This window comes from Stegastes partitus, unplaced genomic scaffold (assembly GCF_000690725.1).
Source record: "Stegastes partitus isolate 25-593 unplaced genomic scaffold, Stegastes_partitus-1.0.2 Scaffold435, whole genome shotgun sequence".
Classification (NCBI taxonomy): domain Eukaryota; kingdom Metazoa; phylum Chordata; class Actinopteri; family Pomacentridae; genus Stegastes; species Stegastes partitus.
In genome coordinates this window covers 192,923-219,090 of record NW_007578166.1, presented here as the reverse complement: position 1 = coordinate 219,090, position 26,168 = coordinate 192,923, and the positions used below count along the sequence as shown (strand labels likewise).

General features: G+C 43.0%; 2 protein-coding genes and 1 long non-coding RNA gene across 7 annotated transcripts; 1 reads left to right on the top strand and 2 right to left on the bottom strand.

Annotated features, from left to right (window-relative positions):
• The first annotated feature begins 1,004 nt into the window (after nucleotides 1–1,004).
• On the top strand, nucleotides 1,005–11,563 carry LOC103360401 (uncharacterized). Of its 4 annotated transcripts, none has more exons than XR_520351.1 (5): nucleotides 1,005–1,102; nucleotides 1,923–1,954; nucleotides 2,504–2,630; nucleotides 4,611–4,809; nucleotides 10,907–11,563. It is a non-coding gene; the product is annotated as an uncharacterized LOC103360401 (long non-coding RNA). The 4 variants fall into 4 exon arrangements; XR_520352.1 differs by lacking the exon at nucleotides 1,005–1,102 and adding an exon at nucleotides 1,212–1,256; XR_520350.1 differs by lacking the exons at nucleotides 1,005–1,102; nucleotides 1,923–1,954; nucleotides 2,504–2,630 and adding an exon at nucleotides 3,798–4,510.
• LOC103360402 (adenosine receptor A1) lies at nucleotides 11,420–13,371 on the bottom strand. The gene is made up of 3 exons (XM_008286133.1): nucleotides 12,725–13,371; nucleotides 12,169–12,632; nucleotides 11,420–12,021 (listed from the first exon to the last, which is right to left on the bottom strand). The coding sequence occupies exons 1-3, from the start codon at nucleotides 13,060–13,062 to the stop codon at nucleotides 11,804–11,806; spliced, it is 1,020 nt and encodes a 339-aa protein (XP_008284355.1). The 5' UTR covers nucleotides 13,063–13,371; the 3' UTR covers nucleotides 11,420–11,803.
• A 116-nt stretch (nucleotides 13,372–13,487) lies between these two features.
• LOC103360403 (transcription factor Spi-B) lies at nucleotides 13,488–18,111 on the bottom strand. 2 transcript variants are annotated; one of them, XM_008286135.1, is made up of 6 exons: nucleotides 17,015–18,111; nucleotides 16,814–16,849; nucleotides 15,910–16,117; nucleotides 15,703–15,821; nucleotides 15,375–15,525; nucleotides 13,488–15,217 (listed from the first exon to the last, which is right to left on the bottom strand). In XM_008286135.1, the coding sequence occupies exons 2-6, from the start codon at nucleotides 16,832–16,834 to the stop codon at nucleotides 14,910–14,912; spliced, it is 807 nt and encodes a 268-aa protein (XP_008284357.1). In that variant the 5' UTR covers nucleotides 16,835–16,849; nucleotides 17,015–18,111; the 3' UTR covers nucleotides 13,488–14,909. The 2 variants fall into 2 exon arrangements, with proteins under 2 accessions (XP_008284357.1, XP_008284356.1); XM_008286134.1 differs by having other exon boundaries at nucleotides 16,814–18,111.
• Between the last annotated feature and the right edge of the window lie 8,057 nt (nucleotides 18,112–26,168).

The following is a 26,168-nucleotide window of genomic DNA, read 5'->3' as shown; positions in this document are numbered from 1 at the left end:
TCAGAAATAATAGCTACAACAAATCTTGGTACTAGCATGAATTTTAAAGAGGTCCCCTCCCTCCTTTATATCATTGTCCTCTTCAAGTATAGACAGTACATGGGTAATAAGCCTCAGTCTGTCTCTCTTATCCTTAAATACTTTCCACGTCTGTCGAGCTAACTCAGAGAGGCCTGGAGGGCAGACTATTCAGGATTCTTAATTTCAGTCTCTGGAGCAGTTAGGCTGCTCTTTATTCTGGAAAAAGAATGAAGCACTACATGGTCATTTCAGGGCTACTTCTTTTTCTTCCTCATCACCTCTGCTGGACTTCTTGTCGCCGGCAACATACTCTACTTTATATTTGACACTTTATGTGTGACATTGGTGTAAAACAATGAGATCATGATTGCACTAAACCCTGCAGACACACAACATGAAACAGATCTGCATCCCATGACCTCCTGATCATTTACTAGAATCTGTTTCCTCCCTACTCTTGAACTGATTGTCTCCCTGCATGGACAACACTTTGGCAGAGTGGATAACATTGCCACCAAACTATATATATAAATATTTGTTTTTCTACTTGCAGAGATCAGAGCTACAACATGCAGTTTCCTAATGCATGGGGAATTCAAACTCTGGAGAAAATTAGAGGGTATAAAATAATGATATTTGCAGCATGTGCTGCAGACCACAAGCTGCATTTACGCACGTTTGCCACTAGATGGAGCGCCTCGTCTTTCTACAATACAAACAGCACAGTCGTTTAGCCAGTTAAATGTACAAGGATGTGCTTTTGAGCAGATTCTCTATAACAATATCAAACTCCACGCCTGTTTGATTTGACTATTACTGAGTTTAATTCTGCAGTCGTCCCTGTTTCACACACTCACATCCAGTCACCCTCCTCATTTTACAGACTGGATTATTATTGGCTGTTCATGAGCCAATTAAAGCAAAGCAAAAGCAGCATCGAACCACCTGGTGAACAGCTCGTGTGTAAACTTGCACTCATTTAGTTGGAAATCAATACAAAAGCAACTGAATTAATGCAGTGTTGTGAGACCTTTCCGCCTACCTGATGTGACTGAAACCTGCAGCAAAGAATCTCAGCCAGGTGAGCAAACACTTCAAGTCTGATGTAGGAATGAGAAGAAAGGCATCATGCTTTGACCGCTGACTTTAGAGGGTTTTGTGTTTTCAAAGTACAGTTTTTCCAAGTTGGTAAACATATGCTGAAACTGTTAAACTGAGCAAGCACGTTAAAGCATGTAAGTGAAGATATTTTATGGGCGTGATTACAATGTTTTAGGACTGTAAAATAATTTAATCAACAAAAAATTGCAATATTTTGCAAAACAGTAGGTTCTTCTTGTTCTCAGCTAGAATAAAATCTATATTATTATACATATTCCATTCAGTTTTATTTATATAGCGCTGTTCACAACATATATCCTCTCACAGCGCTTAACATAAAGACCTTGTGAATTTTTAGTCACATGTAGTGTTAGGGTTACAGTGTCTTTTCTGTTTTAATTTTAGCTTAATAATTTTAATGTAAATGTTGTTTTCTTTCTACAAATGGATTGTACCTAAACCGTTTGCTATTATTTTAGACACTGCATTTATTCTCATGTTATTGTATTTTTTTCCAAGCATTATATAGCACAAGAACTTCCTTTGGCTTATACAATGTTACATATATATTTATTATAAATGATTGTTTCACAATAAATTCTAAATTATTACATTATTATGAGTAATATTTAGTTTAGAACATTTCTGACCAAGTTTTATTTCATGTTATGTGCACATTGTATATACAGAGGGACCACAGCTGTGGACGTGTCAGAACTGTTACAGAACAAATGAGAAAAACTAAAGTTTTTGTTAATTGATTAGGATGATGTTTCTGAGTAACTACATCTACATTTCAGTGTTCGTGTCACTAATCATCGACCCGGCGGAGGTGAGTAAATCAGTAACTGCATATCTGTTAGCCTTTGTGTGCATACGTGTGTGTGTGACTTTGAAACAAGGCCCATTTAGGCGGCATATATGTTTTTAATTAAAGCAAATATTTGGCGCTGTAAAGGTTTTCGTGTGCTAGTGTAAATATAACTGCACTTACAAGCAGCTGAGCTGCTCACTTTATTGATACCATGACAAAACAACGAGTGTGTCCCTGTGTGAACTGGGCGTGAGCACCAAAACACACAGTTATCAGATTCAGCTGGCAGAGCCAGTTAAAGGCAGACGAACATCACGACTGTTGCACAGTCTTTTGAAACTCCACATGCTGTCTCAGGCAATGTTTAACTTGTATTTGTACATATTATTCACTGCATGATGCTTAACTGGGAACTTGTTGGAAATGCCACTAACTGCTCTGCTCCTGTGTAGGTTGCTTTGAAGTAAAAGTGGTGGCTGTTCATTCAGAGTAAATCAGCCTCCACAACTGTACAGTAGAGTCTAGCTGTGACTATATTTGTCCTCCCTTCCTTCTCTCTTTTGCAAGGGGACAGGAGAGTCAAGAGTTGGACGGCTGCCAAAAGAGGCCGGCCCGCCATGCAGCTGAAACTTTTACAAGCCAAGCAGGAAGAGACACAGGGAGCGATCGAAGAAGAAAAGGAGGAAAAGAAAAAGTGAGAGAGACATCTGAGCTTCTTTCTCTCCCTCTCCCTTTCTCTCTCCTCTCTCTCTCTTTTCTTTTCTTAGTTCTTGTTAAAGCCATACTGTATTTGCCCGCCTTCGTTGGCAGGGGGTAAATGTAGGGCTCGAGGACAGGACGGGAGGTGGTGGTGGTGCGGGGGGGGGGGACTTTGGGTTCAGAGAGTTCAGCTGAGGAGAGAAATAAATTCATAAACAACAAAGGAGACGTGACGTCAGGTTGAGGGGCTGTCCAACCTGCTGGCTGAATCTGAGCCTCCATGGAAGAACCGGATTGTTCGCACCACATGTGTGTATGTGTGTGTGTGTGTACAGTATGAATGTGTGTGTGTGCGTGTCCATTGTCCTATCTTCGAAAAAAGACTTGTGGAGTTTGAGCAAAGAAGCTGGACTATTGTGGTCTGTTTTGTCTCGGCGGTGGGCGTCTGAGGGCTGGGAGAACCCTCAAAAAAATGTGTGTGTTGGTGTCTCTTTGGTCAGTTTGAGGACTCAGCAGCTATTATGACAGCAGCTGCAACGAGGAATCGACCGTTTTCACTCGCCAAAGACAACACACGCTTTTGCTTTTTGTCCTTATGTGGTCGATGGTAAGTTGTTGTTGTTTTTTTTTCCAAAGAGAAAAATTTGCTTGCAATTTAATGGCGAAAAAAGTGTTCCTGCTTTTTTAGAATTACACTCCGCACTTTGAAAATGACATCAGCCCAGACGTGCGCTCCGATTGGTTGGCTCGGCTTGGGATACCCGCTCGGGCGCCGGCGATTGGCCCGCGAGCAGGCTATAGAGAAGGTCGGCCATTTATGAACAGATGGATTTATGTTTTCTCTCCTAATGATTGAGGTCATCTAGAGGCGACAGCTTGCTGATCCAACATCTGCATTGGTGTTCAGCTCTCATGCTGGTGTGAGAAAAGCAAAAAAAAAAAGGGGGAACCTGGGAAAGATGCCAAAGGCTGGAGAGAAGGAAAAAAAAAAAAAAAAAAGTGACATTGCTCATTGATTCATTTAGCTGAACTCCCTCAAACCCCTCCCACTCAGGAGGGCTGATATTATCCCCGATGGAGGGAGAGGACGAATTGAGGGGAGGATGGAGGGAGACGCGGAGAAAAACAGGCAGAACAGAGATGTCAGAAAAAGACAGTAAGTCTGCCGGGACTCCTTCTTTTTTTTTTTTGGCAAGAGAACTTGACAACAAATGTCCAACAGCTTAAGAGTTTGAATCTCGAGCCAGTTCGGGGCTTCTTTTTGTTGAAATTTTTTTATCTATTGATTGTACAAAAAAATATGGTGAGATGGAACAATATGGCAGAAGTGTTGGGATCTGCTCGTCTCTTTCGCCATCTGTCTATTGCTGCAGGATAGTATAAGTAAGGCGAGGGATGTGTGGGGTTTTTTTTGGATGCTGGATGATTAACATGCAAATTTTCGCGTTTGCTTCCGAGCCGCTGTCCCACTGTTTTGTGTCACCGTGGCCGATGGCGACAGTTTACACTTCCCCTCTTGTCTTTTTCTTGTCTTTCCATGGCACACTCTCTTTCTTAACTCTTTTTCTTGGACTCCTCCTCTTTCTGTTCCTTCTCTCGCTACAGCGTATCCCTCCCTTCCTCTTTCTGTGTCTCTACAACCCCCCCTCCTCTCCTCTCCTCTTCCTCCTCCTCTCGTCCTTTTTCTCTCCTTCCCTCTTGGCAGCGGTGCCAAAGTGGGCAGGCAGACCGAGGCAAACACAGCACAGGGCAGAGCAGAGGGCGATCCAAAGGCTGGCGAATTGATTATGTGTATGTTTGTGTTTTGAACTGTCCTGCGTCTGCGTGTTCGCGTGTGTTGACTCTGTTTTTCGGTCGTACGCAACCGCAAGTAATGTGAGTGTACTGCGTGTCTGTTTTGGAGCTCTTTTTCTTTTTTTTTTGTGTTGTTGTGCACAGTGTGTTTGATACTGTGGTTTGTGTGTGTGTGTTACAGGGCTGTGTGTGTGAGCAGACGTCCCTCTGTCACCCCGTGTACGGACAGACGCACTCACGCCAGTAGGAGGGGATTGTGGGAAGGGGGTGTAGCTCTCAGAGGGTGTGCTCTACTCTTCTCTTTTCCCTTCTTCCCGCCATCACGGCCCTCTTCTCCTTCAGTCCTCCGGCCCAGCCCGCCGCTCACATACAGGCTCCAGGTATTTTTCTTTTTTATCCTGCGACACCTCTTCCCGTCTTTTTTACTGCCCTATAATCTGTCTCCTCTAGTTCCTCTCGCCCTCTTCTCTGTCCTTCATCACGGTCTTCCTCCTGTAAACGTGTCTATCGTCGTCGGTTGCCACGCCGCACTCTGCTCGGCGCCATTTTGGCTCAATGGACACAACAGGAGAAACTTTTCTCGAGCTCAGAGTGACTCTGACTCCCTGCTGACCATCTTCTTTCTCCCACTTTCTTTACCTCTTTCTGTCTCTCCCTGTCGCCCTCTGCCTCTCCCCTCTTCGCTCTTGGACAGCAGGCGCTGACAGGGCGGTAAACAGTTTTGCTGTGGCTTTCTGTGCTGAACAGGTGTCTCTTTGGAGACTGGCAAGAGGCTACTGTCTGACCTCAGGGGGGTCGACCGAGCTAGAGAGCTGTTGTTGTGTTCAGGTCGGTATAAGTTTAGCCGCTGACCGGTGCGAGGCAAGTGTCACGTCTCTTATCACCCGGAGCTGTCATGATAGGTAATACGAGGGCAGGGTTTACTTTGCTTCTTATTCTCTTCACACACTGTTTGCACTTTCTGCCACTGTAAAAACGCAGATATGTGGCGGTTGTCTCGAGGGAACGTGTGCGTTTGTGCAAACACAAGTTTTTATCGCTGCGATCTAGAGGTGTGGCCGTGTGTTGGAAGGTGGTAACTGCAATGTTTGTCCTGGATCACGGTGCTATAGGCTACTGTACATATGACACTTTACACTCAAGGTAGAAATGAACCTGAGTTAGGCCAAACAAACACACAATGCCGCAACGAAAAGGGCAGGTTGTTAAGCCAATGTCGCAGTTTCATGTTGCCGTTCTCCAGTAGTTCTTTTACATTTATTTTTTCAATCAAGCTGTTGATTTGTCACCGCTAGCGTTGACGATGAAAAAGCGTACATGTGAACAACAGCGTTTATCTCGTGGGTACGTATCTCAGTCGGTCCCAAGAAAAACAAACATGTCGTTTATATTCAATATTTTTGATTACAGCCAAATGACTTGACAAGAACGCCACAAAACAAAAGCAAAATATTGATGTTGCACTCGAATTAGATGAAACGTAATGTTAACCAACAAATGATTCGGTCACATCCTACTTTCAGAGGGGAACTATCATACTGAAACACCTTTCTGTATGTGCAATTACAAACCTAACCAGACAGCATATCTCCAGTACTGTATCTGTCTTGGTCTAAATAGGGGTTGGTGTTAAGATGGCGCCTTCGTGCCACGTGTAAACAGTAGAACATGAGCAGACCCTTTCCTCACAATTCTTGGGTATTCTGCTCCCAGTTCCCTCTGCACCAGCCTCTGTCATGTCAGGTTGCTCAGCTTTAGCATTAAACGAATTCACGAATAAATACGAGCAAACGACGTCGACAGCGACGAGAGGAAAACGCTGAGAAAAAAAAAGAAGCTCGAGAAAAATAGAGAGATCAAAAGTGACTGAGACAGAAAGAGAGGTAGGAGTGTTGGAGCTCTTTCCCCGCCCCTCTCTTATCCTCAGATGAACTTATCGTGTTGCCTCATAATGTCACTGAGTTTTGCTCCTAGAGGCAGTCAGGCTAACTTCCTGCATTCAGCGTCGACATAGCTGATTGGCTGATATCTCGGCTGACCGGCCGCGGTTTGCAGCGAGGCAACAGGAAGTTTGTCTTCTCATGCAGGAAGCTGCAGCTGTTTCGTCCTGACACACACCACGTTGCACTCTTGCACACATACCCCTTGTGTATACATGCACACAAATGAGCAGACACACACGCCCCTGTTTAAAGAGGGGGCTCACCTATCTGAGTGTGTCTCGCTGCTGCATGTGTCTGTGTGCATGGCCTGCTCTGTGTGGCATTAGTAAATGCTATAACATGTGGGCGGGCAGCAACATGTCAGGCCAGGATTCTGAGCTATCAGAAACATTTGAAACCATGGTAACCACACATCTCATTAGCACATTAGCAAAAGCATAGACAAGTGGAAAAGAGGAGAGGGGACAGAGAGAGAAGATGAAGAGGAGGAGAAAAAAAAACCTTCTTTCTTATTTAATTCATGCAGAGGTTTTAGAAACACGCTGACGATCTGGGTGGTTGGAGGGTAGAGGAAATACACCAGAGTTACTTTTATCACTCAGTCACTTGTTTTCTCTTCAAGACATCAACTGCTATTCATATTTTTAAAATACACTGCTTGTGCCACGATAATGAAATACCGCAGCCTAAATCTAAAAATTGGAGAATGGCTTCATGCCCCGTCACCTGTCTAACTACTGAGCCATTTTTATGTGTTGATGTGGTTAAGATTGTTGTTGAACTCTGTGATAGTTAACACAACGGCTCCCTAAAGCTCGTGCCACATCTAGGTCATACTACCTTTTCGTCCACCACGTTGCCCGACATGTTTACTTAGCTCCTATGCCTGCCAGTTCAACATTTGTGTGTCCTCTGTCTGGCAAAACAGAGAAATGGATTGCAAAGGACTGGAAGCATTTCATTGAAATTAAGCAGTTTGGATCAGACAGTGTGAGCTTCAGGTCCAGCAAATGCGCTGCGTCGTCTCTCTGGTTGTGTGTGTGAGTACATGCATATGGCAGCGAATTTCTGTGTACTTGCATACATGTGAGGTCTGTGTGTTTGCGCCTGGTTAATGAGGATATACAGAGCACCGCAGCGGGCACCATGCCAAGCAGAATGGAAGAAGCCCAGCGCTCCTCGTCCCTTTAATGCAGGAATCGGGGCATTCCTGAGGGAGCGGGAAGATGAAAAAGCTGGTGTGATAAAAATCACCACAGCGCTTCAGAGAGGATCAGTAAGACTGGACACGAGTAAGACAAGACATCCGTTTGCATCTTTTTAACAGTGGGACTTCTTCATCCTGCCATCTATTGTGTGGCATACTTCCTCTGCCAACTCCAGCTCCCCCACCGCGCCTCCTCCTCCTCCTCCTCCTCCTCCTCCTCCTTTGCCCACCATCACCACCTCCTTACTCGCTTATTGAAATTCTGCCTGGCACACAGACACTGCCCATTCTTGGCACAAAGCTCAGAGAGGGAGAGGGAGAAAGAGGGAGTGGGAAAGGGAGAAACACACAAGAACCTGTACCAATCGTCTGGTGCCCCCTCCGTTGTGTCTGTGCCAAGCATTCATCCTGTCTCGTGGACCAAGGGACCAGGCAATCCAATAGGTATTTCCCTGCCTCTGCTTCCTGCGATAATCTGCTCCAGTTTTGAGGAGTTTTGTTGGCAAACGAGCGTGCTGTGTGTGTGTGTGTGTGTGTTTTGGGGATTTGCTAATTAATTTGCGTGTTTACGTTGTTTGCGTTGGGCGAGGAGTAAATCTTAACGAATCCCGCGTTCTTTCACAGCGGAGGGGAGGAACCTGAGGCCTGTTGTTTCCGCCATACTTTATATCTTCGGGGTTCGTTTTGGCATGGGTTTTGATTTGGTTAAGACGGCGCAGTGGTTCTTCTTTTTGTTGTGTTTTGGCTGCACAGAAAATTTAAATTGATGTTAGAAGTTTGTAAAACCTGTATTTGGCCTTTATTTGACCGTGAATAGTTTAGACATGCGACTGGATTCTCCTGGCCAGGAATCGAACCGTTGACATTGCAGTTATGTGGCATGTGCCTGATTTTCAGCATTATCCACAAAAAGAGCAGGAATAAATAACTTGATCGTAACAGCTCATCTTCATTGTTTAGCACGTTTCCTTATTCTTCCGATTTTACAGTTTTGGCAGCATTACAAACATTAAGTTATTTAACAAACATTAGATGCTGCATTCATGAAACATTATCAGCTATGGTCTTAAGTAATCAAAATTTAAAAAAGAAAAAAAAAAGAAGAAGCATCTGTTCAACATTTAAAGCGCTATAAACTGACATAAGGGTTTGGAAACTCAAGAAGAAACATGAGTGACAGAGAAAGATGACTGTGCTAAAGCAGGAAATTGCCTGCAGAAAAACATATCCTGGTTGGTCACAGCAGAGTCGTGTTATCTGAGGGCACGAGAGGACAAGGTCCTCGTTTCGTAGCTTACTCCGAATACCGCTAATGCGAATTTACTAACATGTAGCCATAAATCTGCCGTGACAGATGCACAGACAGTCTGATAGGCAGATGAGATTAGCTCAATAGGCCACATTTTTTTCCCTTTTCTCGTCTGTTCTTCAAGATCCTCTCAGCTGCCCCGAAGGCTCGAGGCGCATTTATTTTGGAGCTGTTGACAGAGAAAATGATTTTGCCCCAGCCAAGCCGTGAGTGGCACTTCCATGCGCCATAGAAAATGTGCACATTCACAGACAGCAGCGCCCAGTCGAGCTCACATGACCGACCGAGTTTGGCTTCGGTGTTTCCAAAGCGGTCGAGGGAGGGGGGGGGACGCCAATTTTTCGCAATTAACCCAGAAGCACAGAATTCCCCACCAGCATTTAATGTTGAAATCATTTATTTTTCACGCTCAGATGTCCCGTTAAATCTTCATTAATTTGACCTATTTCCCCGAGTACACTGTGTCATATCACTATTAGTCTGTTCGCCTTGTCCTTCCAAACACAGCTCCAGTCAGGGGACGTTTCTTGGCGACCGAACAGAGCTCATAGATCTGTCACTGGCATGGTGGCAGAGTTGGGCGTCCTGCCAGCGCACCCCTCCGCCCCCCCACCCCATTCTGTCTGTCTGGTCTTCTGTAATCAGACTAGCGGGGTCTACCGCATGCTAACTATGGGCCGGTCTGGACCGAGTCTCAGGGGTTGTGGCTGTATGCTAATTTATGCAAGCGGTGCACCTTCTAACCCCTCCGTGTCTATGTGAGGTCCAGGTCTGGCATTTAGTCTGGCACTCATTAACCCTTCGCTTGCTGCCATGTGAAACTGCTGGCCCTTCGTAACCTTTATCCAGAGTTTAGCAATAGTTTAGTGATTTCAGGGAAAAGCTGCAACTTTCATGAAGAAATAAATACCGAAAATCTGCTCGTTCAGTGAGAGAACTATTGATAAACGACAGGGACAGGTACACGCTGTATGTGATCGTACTTTTTTCTCTGTGAACTGTCCAGCTGTCTGATAAGTAACGTTAGAGTTTCCGTCTCACTCAGTACCCGTGATCGAGTGCGTCGTCTAGGACTGTTGGCTTCGTCTCAGTGCTTGGCACAAGATTGATTCTCCATCACTCCCGATAGAACAGCTGCTCTTTCTTCATCATGACACAGCAGGCTCAGTATAAAAAAAAAACCCTGAAAGGTAGACCTTATAGTGTTTTTAAGCAGACCTAAAATGGCCGATTTGCAAGACGCCATTTTGTGTTTCCTTGTTGTGTTTTGGGGGGCAGAATCCCAGCTTTGTATTCAATCAGAGGCAGCTGGTGGAAGCCATATTTGCAGGCATCTGTGTGTGTATACTTCCGTCTGAGAAGCAGCAGCCAGCCTACACAGGGATAGCCCACTGGAATGAGCTCAGTTTTTGGCAAAAACGGAAAAGGATTCCTGGCACAGAGTCGAGCAGCTCTTTTTTCTCTCACTCTCTCTCTCTCTCTCTCTTTCGATCACATGCCAGAGTCTCAGGAAGCCAGTGAGTTGTTTGTTGGGCTTTCACACATTAGTGCTCTCACTTTCCGATGTCCGCTTACCGTTAAATTATTTGTCTTTGATTTATTTCAACGGAAGACGGTTCTTAAAGACGTTCAGCTATGCAACTGAAAGAAACTTGACCGATCGGCGAGGATGTGCAAATATGCCAAGTCTCTGACGGTCCTCTTTGTTAAGAAGTGATAATTGTTCCTCCAAATCTTGGCAGCTGAAGACTTGTTGTCGTGAAGCAGTTTCGGCCATAAGTTGTGATTTTGAACAATTTCCAGGAAGCGGTTTAAAGAAAATCCGACACAGAGATAAATCGGACAATACAAGAACAGTCCTTTCAGTCGGGGTTGGATTTCAACACATCGGTTAAAAAATACTGCGGAAATATACGTTTCAAAAGTGACAATCCTGCCCAGTGTGTCCACTGAATGTGTATCAACGATGAGTCAATTAAGATAACCCTCTCTGTCTCTTTTGCTTTGTACCATTGCAGGAAAGTTACCTTTGTGGATCTTTGATGATGAAGCAACGTGGATGCTGTCCTTGGGGCTGAGGTAGTAGATTGAATAGTTGTGGGGTTTTGTGACCTCTTTTTGAGATAACTATACAATCTACTGTCTTTCCCAAGGAGACAGCTGAGTCAGCCACTCGCCGACTGTCATCTCCAGATGGGCAATCGTGCTGTCCAATCAAAAAAAACACAAAAAAACTCGCTCGCAGCAGTCAACATAATGCATTGGGACAACCTTCTATTTTTTTCTTTACACATTTTTCTCCCTAGAACAGGTAAATGAGTTTTTTCCCCCCCGCCTGATAGCTGAACCTGTGGTGTGCTCGATTTGGGGCTCTGACAGGGTGAGGTAGTAGGTTGTATAGTTTGGTGGGTGGGATTGCACCCTGCTCAGGTGATAACTATACAGTCTATTGCCTTCCCTGAGGAGCTCACTGGACATTGATGAATATTCAACTCACTCTCACGGCTCAAGTATTACATTTATTTTCAGACATCATTAAAAAAAAAAAAAGGAGCAGGAACATTTGTGCTTCAAAGGATTAGTTTAATTAACAGCAGCTGTTGAACTGACTGAAGCTGTCTAATGACCTGCTTTAAAATATGTACATCTTAAATAAAGTCACACTTGCCTCAAAACAGTTGTCCAAAAATCAGTGAATGGGATCTTGAAATTGTTTTTTGTCGCACACTGCTTTTCTGATTCCGACTGAGCAGCATCTGTTGAGTTTGTTAGTGTATGGCACACTCTAGTGGAGACACAGGAAATCGTTCTAAGTTTGTACCCAAATTGTCGGGACATCGAATGCCACGAGGGACCACGTATGCAAACCGAATACGACAGACTTTGAGAATTCAATCTCAACTGGGTATCTGCTCTTAAAATGACCCGCTGGTCCTCCCTCCCGATCTACCCATCTCCGTGCGATTGGCTCGGCTGCTCGTTATTGATCCGCGAACTTGCTTGTTCCCATGGCAACAGTTTAACCTCTCAAGGAAGCGCCTCCATATTTGACTGTAGGCCTGCTGGATCTTTGGGATGCGGTAGGCATAGACCACAGGGTTGACTGCTGAGTTGGCGTGAGACAGGAGGATACCTGAAATTTTGGGATTTGTTAATGTCATGTTTCACTACTGTTGTCATCTGGAAACAAATGATCTAAACAAATGATGAAATCTCTCAATATGAATAAAAAAAAACAACAACAACCAACTGCAGGACTACAAAAAGCACCATCACCTGCCTGTATAGAGGCATCCCGGTGTGACAGCGTGAGGACCGTGAAACAGCAGAAGACAGTTCATCAGGTGCAGAGGAATCCAGCAGCCCGCAAACAAAATGAGAACCAGAGCAAGGGAGCAGGCCAGCTTCTTCTCCCTGAGCAGAGGTGCCTGAGCTTGAGGGCAGCTCTCCTTCAGACGCCCCTGCAAGCTCCAGAAGATTCGAGTGTAGAGGATGGTCATGGCCAGCAGGGGTGCCATGACACATCCCAGGAAGTTGAAGTAGACCATGAAAGGGAGGGAGATAACTGAGAGGAAGGTGCACGGTGGAGTCTCGGAGGAAGTGGAGGACGTATTGGTGGAACCAGATGTTAGGGAGGAGTAGTTGTTCCAGCCAAACAGAGGGGTGAAGCCGAGTAGAGCAGAGAGTATCCAGCACATAGACACGGCCAGCCAAGTGTGTCTTTGTGTGGCCAGGGCTTTGTATCTGAAAATGTGGGATAAAAACAGAATCAAGGGATATTCACACAAATCAACAATTTCCACCAATAAATCAGTGCTGCAGAGTTCGGCCCTCACCTGTGTGGGGTGTGTAACCGCAGGTATCGGTCCACGGCGATAGCCAGCAGAGACAGCACGGAGGCCTGCGTCAGCACCAGCACCACACAGCTGAGCAGCAGGCACATCTCAGGGGTCACGCTCACCCACCCATCCAGCAGCACAGCAAGGGGCACAGCGGCCACACCCACCAGCAGGTCAGCCACCGCCAAGGAAACCAGGAAACAGAAGGTTGGCTCCCGGAGAGAATCCCGGATACCGAGACACACCGCGCAAACCACCAACACATTCCCAAAGCAGCAGGCCGCAGCAATCAGCACTTCCAGTACGGTGTAGGCCACCCAGCTCCAATCAGCCATCGCTGCAGATGGAGAGCAAAGGGCGGCAGAGAAGTTTGATAGGGCAAGTTTCCTTGAAGGCGACGTACAGGTGTAATGAATTCCACAGCAGCTGAAAAAAAAAAATCCAGCATAATCCAGAGTTTGTTGTTCAGAAAGCCTTTTGTTGTTTCTCAGCTCTTGGATTCAAATGAACACCAAAAACAATGTGCAGAAGCTTTTTATATGCAAACACGCACATGCGCCTCCGTGTGCACACACAACAACAGGCGCGCACTCCGTGGAGACCCCATCTGTATTTCATCAGTAAGTGAAAATCTTTTCCTCTCTCTGATAAATGTGCCTCAGAAGAGGGAAGGACTTCTGAATGAGCCTCTTCAGCTTATTTATACAGCAGGTGTGTTCAGTGGTGTTGGGGATTTTATTTTTTAAAAAATTCATTGGAAAAGTGGGCCACTCAGTTACAAGTCAAAGGAAAGGAGACGTGTATCATAAGCAAAATGTACTGGAGCAAATGAATCAAACGTAAAAACACTCATGCAAAGCAGCCCCACCCGAGTGTCATATATCCAAAGGGGTTATAATAGTTTATAAGGGTTATAAAGTTACATAACTGGATTGTTATTACTCATGCATCCATGTTTACATAGATTTTTTATTTTTTTTTAGTACCTCAGCTAATTTCAAGAATCACTTACTGGTAGATAGTTTGATCCATATTGTGCATCTTATTCTATAACTTTATGTTTTATATGTAAATCTTAAGTTGCAAGCAAATTAATAACTGTTGAAAATTGCATTTGAGTAAAAGGTATTCTATTTTCCTGTCCAGTGTGATGGAAAGGATAAAGCTGCATAAAATGGAAATATCTAACACAGGACGGGAATTAATGCAGTTTAATACTTGTTATTGAAAATATATCACACAAGCAAAGTTTGTGACTTAAGAGTAAATCTTTTTATTCTGGATAGTCCACATGTGTTGAATATTATGTAACTTGTCCTTGCGTCAGGTAACAATAAAATTACTGTAGTTGGCAAATTTGCACAAAAGAAAGTAATTCTCTGCATCTCTGTGTGTTTAGTGTGTGTGTGTGTGTGTGTGTTCTGCTCAGTGTGTGAGGAGGGCTTTTAGATGTTACTGATTAACAGGCCTGTTTGCGGTGGTGGTTTTCCAATGCATGCAAACTTTGCATACAGTTTTGGCTGCGGGTGTGTGTGTCTGTGTGTGTGTTTGTTTGCTCTAGTTTCTAAGCAGTTCTGTGTCATTGGGGATAATGTGCACGACACAGTGTCTCTTTGTTCATAGCTACCGGCAGGCACACGGCTACAGTACAGACATGCGTACAGTCAAGTGTTCTGAAAATAGTTTTTAATTTATTTTGACACAAACAGATCATGTTTGGTTAAAAAAAAAAAATCTTTAAAATGATACTGTATCTGTTGAAAATCCACAATACAGAATTATATATATAAAAAAACATAAAGACACAACTTTTATTTTTTACAATGATTTCATTACTACTTATAAAGTAGATATTATGTGACAACCTTTTAGATTTACATGTTAAATACCAGCTGACCTCTGACACGTCGCCTGTTCCTAAAGTTAGCGTTTTTCTATCAGTGTGGTCATTCCTGGTTCACCTCTCACACCAACTCCAATATGGTTCTCTATGTACAATAAGCTCTGGCCAGCAGTGTTTCATTTTCTGGCTTTTCAAATACTCAGTATTCATTTGTTATTCAAAATACCACAGAAGTAGATTCAGCAGAAAGGACATTGATGGGACATCAACAATGATTTCCCTCAATATCCTTTGTGCCTATTCTGTTTCTAGGCTAAAATGCCCTCTCCACCGTCCCTTCTACACTACACTGGAGTCTCCTCGCAGACCTCTCAGTGTTTTCTCATCGAACCGATAGGTGAGCTTCCTTTTCACTTTGTGAATCTCGCCGGTGCGGGAGTAGTTCCTCAGGGCTCTTGCCATCTTCTGGTACGTCATGGGCTTGCGATTCCCCTTTCGCCGACCCCAAAGTTGCGCCAGGCTCTCCTTGTTTTGGGAGGAGAACTGAAAGGTACCAGAGGAGGACTGGACCCACCAGATGCAGCTCCGCATCGACGGTGTCTGAAGCATCTCAAACAGGAACTGGAACAGCCGCTCCTTCCTCTTTCCTGCCGAGGAGGAAGGGGATGTAAACACAAAAATGAAGTGATAATGTCCGATACGTGCGTGTGTGCATGCGAACACAAACACAGACACAGTCGAGCATTTTTGTGTGGCTGTTAAGAGTTTTGTTGCCTATGTACACATGTTTGTATGTTATTGTACCTGACAGCGGTGCAAGAGGCAAAGAGTCCTTTCTGTCGCCCCTGTCGGAGGACGGTGATGGCGAATCTTGGTATTCCTGATACTGGGAGCTACTAGATTGTGAATCCGAGTCAATGTATGGAGTTGCCTCATAGCAATATGCAATGTGCTCCTGAAGTAAACGCAAAGAAAAACACACAAATTATTCACAAGTGTAACCATCTTCATAAATCAATCATTAAGTCAGTCTTGTGTTAGTCCAAATACCGCCAGGTCTGTCACAGGGAGTGACGTCTTGTCTGTAAAATGATAATTAAGCTAAAATGTACTTGGAGGTCCTTGAACTCACCCGCTGGTTGTCATGGGGACTAGGCCAGGCTGGAGGCAGGGCTTGCTCTTTGTATTCCTCGTTTGGAGTGTGTGAGTCGCAGTACCACTCATACGCATGCTGACCTGACCAGCTATTCTCTATTAAAAGACACACACACAGACGGTTCGGTCAAATCCACGCCGACCAACCACACAGAGAACCTCGTCGTCCATCATCGCCACTGACCTATGATCCTGGCGCCCTGGTGGGAGTGCGTTTGTTGCCCCATGGCGGTCAGAGCCGAGGTGGGCGTGCGCGCGGGCTGCACCTCCAGCGAATGCTCCTGCAGGTACTCCTCGATGACCTCCAGGTCCACCTCGGTGCAGGAGGAAGGCGTCGCTCCGCTCCAGATGCCCCGGCCTCCACCCATCTTGATCTCAGCCATGTAAGCCATCTGACAAGACAGAGAGCAGGACAGCAGCTTTCAGGCATCATATAGTTTTGCTTTGTTTCTTCTTTGTTCTGGGGTTGTTGTGTGATGCTGTGACATTTACCTCCTGTCATTTGCAGCCTGAGGCATCATTATCAGACCACAGACACTTTTGATTGAAAGGTACCTATTGTTGTGCTGTGATGCATCATAGTGTAAATAATTATGCTATCTGAAGATCAGAAATGGACTCATTCATCAATTTTAAATGAGTTTAAAAAAACAAACAAACATTAAAGAGTGGAGATCATTCTTGTTATATAAATATAAACAGCATGTATTTGTGAAACTCTTAATAACGTTCAACTTATATGAAATTGAAAGTGATGCTGCCTTTGCGTTGCACATCTTGTTTCTTGGACGACAGCCAGGACACAACAAAGTGACTGTGTGTATTGTAGTTTGACTGGCAAATTTATGCAAGTGTTTGTGTTTTCCTCAGATAACATTCAGGTAACAGTCGTGTGTGTTCCAGCTTTTCAGGTCTTTTACACTCAGCCTACGTGCATCTGTTACCGTCAATGAGATCAGATTTTAAGGCGCAGTTTGACTGAAACTACGAGCTGTCTATATATATATATTAATAATAAACACACTTGTCATTCATCAGTAACTAAAAATCTAACAAAAAACTACAAATAAAACTAAATTCAGACTCACCGTCTCCATTTCTGCCAGCATACTCGAAGGACAATCCTGGGAAAAGAAAACACCTCCATCAGACACCAGAATCCAAGCACAAAGCTTTCACAGACAAAAAGAGAGAAGTGAAAGAAGCTGTCACACAAACTTCTCGAAATTATCACACACACAGTCACACAACAAACAGACAAAACAAAGCAAATGAGGACATATTTGTACCTTGTTCAGTCTGAGGTGCCCTCCTGGTTCTGGTGCAGTGAAGTAGTATCCTGAAGCAGAAGCGGGTGGAGAATATAAACGCTCACCTGTGTGATGCTCCACCTGGACGTCCCCGTCTCTTATAGTGGTTGCACACACATACACCCTCCTCCACCCCTCTCATTGGCCGGTGAGTGCTGTTAAAATGGGAGTGGTTTGCAAAATAAAGGGTAATTCTGGCTCTTCTATTGTTTCTTAATAAAATGTAATCAGATTTTTTTTTTTTTGCTATTTAAAGTTGCATTACCGTAAGCTGTCATTGTCTCCGTCGCTCTTATCGTAACACATATTTAAATGTTTTGTTGGAAAAAACAGGATGAAAGTTGTTCTCATTTCCATTTCTTTTTAAAGCAGATTGTCTATTTCATACCAGAGCTTCAGTTAGTGTTTGTCACTTGTGAAGTTTTATTTCCTGGAACCAAAGTCTGTGGTGTATGTGTGTGTGTTTTTTTTTTTTTTGCTTTTGTTTGTTATCACTCTTTGTGCCACAGTGGAGATACAATGCAGGATAATGACGAGGCTTTATATGCTTGAATTTGGCTTTAAATTGTCGTTGTAATTAAACATGACACACTCATACATACAGATAGATGGAGGGAAAAGATGTGTATTAGGGGTTTTATGGCTTGTGTGGTTTTAGATCCACAAGTAGGATGTTTGCATTTTATGATGTTTTTCTTTGTATTCGTGTTAAATGATGAAACAGCTGGAATGTACATTTAAAAATTCAGCCCAGTACATGTTGGATGGAAAGGGGAAAAAACACATTTGCTTCACATATTTGCTTGCAGGTAAGACAGCAGGTCTATTTGCTAACATTGGAAGTGTTTGTAAAGGTGGTTACATGACAATACAATCACATGTTTTTAAATTTTACAATCCTATATTAGTGTGATATCTCCAAATATGAGAAATATGATTATTATATACAACACCAAATGAGGATATGCATGATAACTTGTTTATAATAAATTGTAATGTAGTTGTAAGACATACATGTATGTAATATACTTTCGCTTCAGCAAATACAACTTCTCTCATTAAAATATATGAATATAACTACATATGTGTTAAACTTTATTTTCTTTCTTTTACACACCAGCATCTAGCTTATATCCTTTGCAGACAACTGCATCAATAAACCCTTAAAAAAATCTGACATCGACTTACAATTCTAGCACAGTGAGCTATATTAAATGTGTATATACGGCTTATAAATGCTTAATAGGGCGGTAAAAAAATAAAATGTTACCCCGTAAGTCTAGTGTACCAGTTAACGATAGCACTTTATTTCTGATTGCACTGACAGCGTTACAGCACACTTATTCATCATCCACTCTTCCTGGAACGCAATGGCCATATACTCATTCGTCTCACAGATAGTCAACTCCAACAAGGGTTTGGAAAATAGTTTAACTTATGACACAGTTGGTGAGTAAAATTCATACAGAACTCTCCTCTATGGCTCAGTTCTGTGAACATTACTGTAACTCTGACATACAATATGCTTTATTCCCAATTAAACTCTCAACTGTCATGTAAAACTGACATTGTTCTTCATAAACCGCTGTGAGGAAGCAACAAGAGTTGCATCACACCGGAGGTTAGGAACGCATGACGTCATTCATAGCTCACTTTCAATGTATGCTAAACTGTGGCTCGCAAGTGAGCCTGTTCCTTTTTTATTGTCGCGTGTGTTATTATTTCAGACGTAGATTCCAGTACACAACCAGCGGGGTATGTATAGGGATTTCCCCAAAGCGTGTTTTGGTTTTTAACAACAACCTTGTCAACGTGATCGACTCAAAGAGCCATGTGCCGGGAGTCTGGATTTAAACGAGGCACTAAAGCAACTCTGAAACTTCTACTACAATCCAGAACTCTGGGGCTCAGAGTAAGAGCAACCATCAATCATGACATTAAAACTGAGTTAGAATCAAAGTCGGGAGGTTTTGTTAGTAGCAAAATTTACTTTTTTCGACCACAACTACTATTAAGCTTATCTGAGTGCATATTGTTGTCAGTAAAACTGTGAAAACTGAAAGCTAGAGCTGTCAATGTTCTCACACACTGCTGCTTTCTGTGTGGGCTTACGAGGCTTACAGTCCAAAGAAATACAAGTCAGGTCAGCTGCAAACTCTAATTGTTCGTAGGTGTGAACAGGAATGCCAGAGATTCTTTGTGCACATGTATTAACCTAATCATGGACTGACGACCTGTATGTGGTATTTTCTTTAATGCATGCTGGAACAAAGCATGCAAATGTTGACAGATGTACATTTTCGTGCAAAAAAAAATAAAACAAAGCAGGAAAGAATATTATTAAAATTGCCTCGGTGGGGTTTATGGCCTGATAAGCACTGTCATAATAAATCCAAATGCAGTGCCAGGAGCCTATGACCCTTTTTCAATGGATGATATACGACGTGTATGAAACAGGAGAGGCAGGGGGGTATTTATACCCTGTGCTCGACTCCTGGGTTGTCATCTCAACCTGATAAAAACTCAAAGTGTACTTACAGGAATGGGACCAATAACTTAGCACCTTGTCAGAGAGCTTAGAGATTCTTTATACTGAAATATTACCACAGACATCTGCAGTGGAAACATTTAAGGTACACAGAGATAATGGGTCATGGGGGTCAATATGTCAGAGTGTATCAGCAGTTATGTGGTTGGACTGCAGAGTTTATTGGTTTTCATACCACTTGCATTGTTTCCTTCTGATTCCGGGCATCAAAAATGTGTATATGCACTTGTGTCAGATTTGCTTATGTGTCAGCAGCTGAAACAGTAAAAGTAACCAAACGTGACAGACTGATCACCCAGAACACCGCAGATACACACTTGTGCTCATACTGAATGTGATGCACACATGCACAAACTGCCACACACTGTGATATGTAACCACTTTTGTGTTGTGTTGTGCGTCATGTTGGCACATGTGCAGTAAAGACACTTAGAAGCTGCTGATATTTTAACTCTGGTCAGATTGATGAATCTGATCTGAACGGTTTGTTGGTTTTTACGCACGTTGTTTGTTTACACGCTATCAAAGTACACTTTGGTTTTTTAAAGTGATTTCAGAAAAACCTGTTCAGCAAGGTGGAGAAACAGCTTCTGTAAAAGTGTCAGGAGTTTCCCGTATTCCACACGCACAATGTCACACCTTTTCGAACCCTCGGGATGCTAACCGTACACGCTAACCAGATGAAAGCACAAGTAACAAACAAAAGCACGGACGAGGCTGTAATCTTTACGATGCAGGGGGACATTAGTTGGTGCATCTAACATTTGCTTACACTGCAAAAGTTATAAATACCTACTTCCCATTAGGGTAGATATTACAATGGCAGCGCCTCCTCATCCCTGCGATCAGGAGCATAATTCTGTTTTATGAGCCTTTATTGGCAGTGACGCTGCTGCTACATTTACATTTTTTATTTTTTTGTGGTACAAACTGACATTGTGGCAAATATATGACACATCCAAGTGTTAATTGTAATCCAGTGTCATGCCTTTAGAAGTGTGAGTTCATTACCTGCACACACGCTTATATGAGCAACCACCAGATTAATTGCAGAGAAAGTTGAAGTTGTAGCTTTTGTATTACAACTGTAGGTCTTGTTAAGGTTTAATTCAGTAGATCTGGTCAGTTAACAAAGCCTGAGTGGCTTTTCAAATAGAGCCAGACATACTTATTTGATTTCTTGACTTTTTCTTGTAGCACTGTTGCCTCGCAGCAAGAAGGTTGCCGGTTCGTGTGCGTGGAGTTTGCATGTTCTCCCCGTGCAGTGTGGGTTCTCTCCGGATTCTCCGGCTTCCTCCCACACAGTCCAAAAACATGTTGAGGTTAATTGGTGATTCTAAATTGTCTGTAGGTGTGAATGTGAGTGTGCTTGGTTGTCTGTCTCTAAGTGTAGCCCTGTGATAGACTGGTGACCTGTCCAGGGTGTCCCCTGCCTTCACCCTAAGTCAGCTGGGATAGGCTCCAGCCCCCCCGCGACCCTAGTGAGGATTAAGCGGTGTGTAGATCATAGATGGATGGATAATGGACTTTTTCTTGTCTCATCAACATGAAAACATCCCTAGTAACCTATTAGAGAAGACTGTCGATGTCCATAGGTAGCAAAAATCCCCTCTCCAAACCTTATAATATCATAGTGTGTCTTTTTAAAATCTTTACAAAAAGGAAGGTGTCACAACATATTGTGATTTATTTTTTGCAAGGTTATTTTACGCATTGGACTACTTCATGGCCGGGTGCGGTAACCGTCTGGAGTCTCAGCTGGTTGTGAGGCAACTTTAGCAACGTTTGTGCTGAGCGATGCTTAGTGGATGCTCCTGGTAGCTTCACGTCTACTGTGCAGACCTGAGAGTGATATCAATGTTCTAACGCAGCTCTAGGCATTAAAGTGAGTAGGAGTATTTAGCAAAGTGTTGAACTTTTTCCATCAAGGTCAAAAATAAAAAGAGACAGAATCTGTGCACAGCAATGCACAGCGGTAACAATTCAGGGGGCTGCAGTGGTTGGGGTAAAAGTCAGAGGCAGATTTTGTTGCTGTGATATTGGGATCAATCGTAGTAGAAGTAGTACTAGTATTTGTGTTAGATGTAGTAGTATGGGTGCAAGTCGTCGAAGCAGATGTTGCAGTTTGGTATTAGTTAAAGGTGCAGCATGCACACTGTGAAAATAAAGATACTTGCAAGAGCTTTTCAAAAGCCGTGATAAACGTGTTTGGAAAAACCCTGATCATTCAGCGAAGGTGACGGTTAGGATTCATATAAGTCAGCCTGCACCTGGAGGATTTAGAGGCGGTGATAAGACAAGTGAGACATTGGACCCGCGTAGTTAGGAATACACACAAAGAAGCAGGTGAAACCCGAGAATTGTTGCTTTACCAGAACATGAATGTGTCGCGCTTATCTGATCTGTGTTTTTGGAGCTGCCGTAAAAATGTTGTCAGTCCTCTTTGATAGGAATGAGCGGGGAAATGCGAGCTAAAAATAAGTGTTTGCATCTAAAAATAAACTCTTACCTTACTGAGGGGAGGGTGAGGACTTTTCGATTAGAAGTCGATTATAAGAAACGCTCGAGTGAAAGGGGACAAACGAAGGCCAAGGGAATGAGAGTCCTTTGCTTAATACAAAAAGTACTTTTGTTGTTACTAGAGTGACACAACAGTATATTACACTACATCAGTGTATTAACCTTATGACAGAAAGCTGTGTACAATGTCTGGTTGTCAGGCAAGGAAAAGGCGATTACTGTCATTTTTTTGCAGTTAACAATCATTTTAATTACATTTGCATATTGCTGAGCGTGCGTCTATATGTGAGATTAGGAGGGATTTATTCAGCTTTACACTTTCTGTGTGACGTCTGAGTCACTTGCGGTGTTTAACGGTCACAGGTGAATCGCAAAACTCATGGATACACACACACACATAAACATTTCTCGTTGACCATTAGTGTGCGAGGCCTCGACGCAATTAAGATAGGGCTTTTAATTGGGGCTTAAAAACGCGGCCATCGGTTACTGATGAGTAAGGGGCTGTGCGTTAGTTAGTGTGCGTGAGTGTTTGTTGCATGTGTGTGTCCGTGTGTCCAGGTGTAGTGGGTTTACAGTTAAAGCCAAACCCCCCAGATTAGTGAACATATGCAAATAACCTGTACACATGCAGGTTACTGGGAATTCCCCGAACGCCTCCACGAAAAAGGTGTGTGTGTGGATTTTTGTGTGTGCGTCAAGTGATAAGTGACAGAAGATGGTCGCGATGAACAAACAGCGACATGCACAGCTTACGGTAAAATAATCGCGAGTTACATACTTAGTGGTCAGCAGTGCGCACATATTTGATTTATTCAGTTTTTATATAGCTTTATTAAAGGGGAAAACACATTAATTGCTTTAATACAGGTGCACATATAACTGTAGCTAATGCATGTATTTGTGTTGGGGTTAATGTTACACCTGATGATGATTTGAATGATTCATAGGAGGCAACAGTTTTTTTTTTTTTTTCAGAGTCCTGACTGATGTTCACACCCATGGGTAGGGCTCTGATGGAGGCCAGGTGAGTCAGTCTGGCAGGTGAGGAGGCAGTTGGACATGCCACGGTGTTGGCATACGCACTGTGTGCCAGAGACACTGAAAAATATGCAAAACCTGAGGTTGACCCCCACAACACACACTTTTGTCTCGCCTTTTTTTTGTGTATTTTCTTTCAGTCTTTTATTTTGAAAGGCCGCAAATTCATTTTTTAAAAAAGCTTTTTGTTTTATACTTATTTCAGGATTTTTGATAACTTGCATGATTATTTTCAAGCACTTTGTCCAAATTTAAGTAATCTTAAAAGCCTTACAGGATGTATTTATAAATGCATTTGCATATGGTCAGCGGCGGCAGCACTGCAGTGGTCAAATGGTCCCGGTTCTGGAAGATAATATACATCACTCATATGGGAATGCTGGAGATAAGGAATGGGATTGGGAACTGGTGGGACTTTGCATTCCCACGGAAGATTGTTTGTGTCCTCCAGTAGGCAGTCCTACAATCTGTGGTCTCAATAAACACTCATAAACCACACGGACACGCACACAACCCCACCGGCCTTATCGGAATAACACATAAACTCGAGTGTGAAGACTGTACATAAATCATCTGTTTTCACAGCCAGATAAGCACAGGCAAAGAAAAGTCCGAGCGAGAGGGTGAAGTTTTATCAGAGCTCCGAGGATAAAATAAAACATGAGATTTTCCAAAGAACACAATAAAAGGGCCTGAGGGTCTTTGGTGAGCTATTCTGAAACCAAAGTCCCTGTTGCACAGAGGAAAGCCCACACACGCAAACACACACACACCACACGCAGCAAAGCCACACACATATTTGTCTGTAAGCACAGCTTGACCAGATCACGGTGTATCCTCCTGCTGGAGGCCCACACCTCCACTCCACAGCTGTCATAAGGGCAGGGTGGATGAAAACAATAGGTCTTTCTATCCCACATTTGAACTTGTCGCCTCATTAGCAACAAACTCACATGTAACATCTGTCTGTTGCTTACGTAGCTGGTGTATGAATCTTTCAGAAGGTGATGGTGCCTGATGTTGTCACGACATTATCATTATACAGAGCAAAATAAGTTTCTGTCCTGTGCTGGTGTAAATGACAAATATACTGTGAGAGGGGAAAAAAATCATCCTCTAGACTGTGCAATGTGAAACTAAGACACAAGCTGATCTTGACCCAAATCAATTCCCACTGTGATTTAAAAAACTGGAGCTTTTTCCTTCACAGCAATGCACAAACAGACTTGATGAAGAAACTGGTATAAAAAAAATAAATTAAAAGCCGGTGTGCAGTTACATATAACAGGAAATCTGACTGATTTTGAGCCGACAGTCCTGCTGGTAGCTCTGTGAAGCTGCGTTTTGAGTGTGTTTTGAGAAAAAATGCTAATAGCCAGTATGCTAAAACATTGAAAGTGACAATGCCACAGCTGATATTTAGGAAGTATGATTAATTGGTTGATGTTCTGAATGAATGATTGTTGTTGTTGTATAGAATATATGTTATATTGATTTAAAAAAAAAAAAAAGTGAGCTTTTACAAGATTGAATTTCCCTTTTGGGATAAATAAAGTATTTTTCTTTTCATTTCATTTCATTTCATTTCATTTCATTTCATTCATTCTGCATCCTAATTTTGCACATTAGTATGCTAGCATTTGTGAATTAGCACCGAATACAAAAATGATCGGTGAGATAATTTTGCAGGTGGTCATGTTTGACTATTAACCAAAGTGAATGGGGGGTGGGTCCGATTTTTTAAGGTTTTGGTTCTGCTCATTATGCTTTAGGTGGTTGAATAAACCCCTTATATTGTCTCTAATGCTGACTGAGCCTGCTAGATTTACTTAACTTTCCAGTCCAACACTAAAGCGCTATGAGATGACTTGTTGTTGTAAATATGCGCTATACAAATAAAATAGAATTGAATTGAATTAAAGAATGCAGTCTGGTCTGATGAATTTCAATTTCGATTCAGGGTTGGGGAGAATGATTTGTTGGCACACTTTGGGCCCTTTCTAATCAATCAGCATGACTTAAATACCACAGTCAGTCTGAGTATTGTTGCTGACCATGTGCATCCCTTTATGACCACAATTTACCTTCTTCTAATGGCTACATTCAGCATCATAATTCATCATCATCTCAAACTGGCTTCATGACATGACAGAGCGTTCAGTCTACCTCAGTGGCCTCCCCAGTCTATCCTCAGTATCGGTGGCATTTGGCAGACCAGAAGACCTGCAGTATGAATGTACAGCTGACAAATCCGCATTTGAGATGCAATCACGCCAACATGGAGCAGAAACTCAAAGGAAAGTTTCGAACATGTCGGGGAATCCGTGTCACAAAGAGCCGAGGCTCGGTGACTGTACAGCTCAAGTCTGACATGAGTGCACACGTCTGCTGTGTGATGGTCTAAAGAGAAAAATCATATCAGAGGGGGAAAGGAGAAACTCCAAAAGGGACGTATTATAACAATGTTATCGGTTTTATTAGATGAATGTTGAATCCATGGGAACTACATCCAGTGTGGGGTTTCTGCTGTGATTTCTGCACCTTTAGGATTGCCCAGTGGAATCAGGATAATTGTGTCAGCACGTGTGTGTTTACAGCGCTGAGAACTTATTGCAGGCTACAGGCTTCCTCTTTCTACAGAATACCACGTCATTACCAGGGACGCTACTGGATATTCATCACTTCTTGTTTGCTGAACTCCTCAAAGGCCAGAGTGCGGTCAGTAGAATGAAGGACAAGGCAGTCCATGAAGCGTCGGGTTCTGTGGTTTGAGTATTTGTGCTGAAATTGCAGTAACAGAATTATAGTGTCAAACTGGAACAAAGGCACTAAAAGTGCTTTAAGAAAGTATTCACCCACTTGGGATGAATGTAAGAGTGATTTAGGACAATTTCATTTATGTTCATTAATTAGGATGATAGTGTTAAAGAAGAAACTTGTATAAAAGAGCTTCTTAAAGGTATGCATTTTACATCTATGCATGAAGTCTGTCAGAATTTCACAACACCTGCTGGAATGTGGAAC

Bases quoted from the DNA above. Each gene is read 5' to 3' on its own strand.
- LOC103360402 (XM_008286133.1), bottom strand. From the start codon at position 13,062: ATGGCTGATTGGAGCTGGGTGGCCTACACCGTACTGGAAGTGCTGATT. The intron at 12,633-12,724 runs GTGAGGGCCGAA...CCACATTTTCAG, and splicing joins CGGTTACACACCCCACACAG to ATACAAAGCCCTGGCCACAC. The intron at 12,022-12,168 runs GCAGGTGATGGT...CCAAAATTTCAG, and splicing joins ACCGGGATGCCTCTATACAG to GTATCCTCCTGTCTCACGCC.
- LOC103360403 (XM_008286134.1), bottom strand. From the start codon at position 16,834: ATGCTGGCAGAAATGGAGACG. The intron at 15,822-15,909 runs GTCAGTGGCGAT...GTCTTTTAATAG, and splicing joins CCAGGGCGCCAGGATCATAG to AGAATAGCTGGTCAGGTCAG. The intron at 15,218-15,374 runs GTACAATAACAT...CCTCCTCGGCAG, and splicing joins GCCTCTTGCACCGCTGTCAG to GAAAGAGGAAGGAGCGGCTG.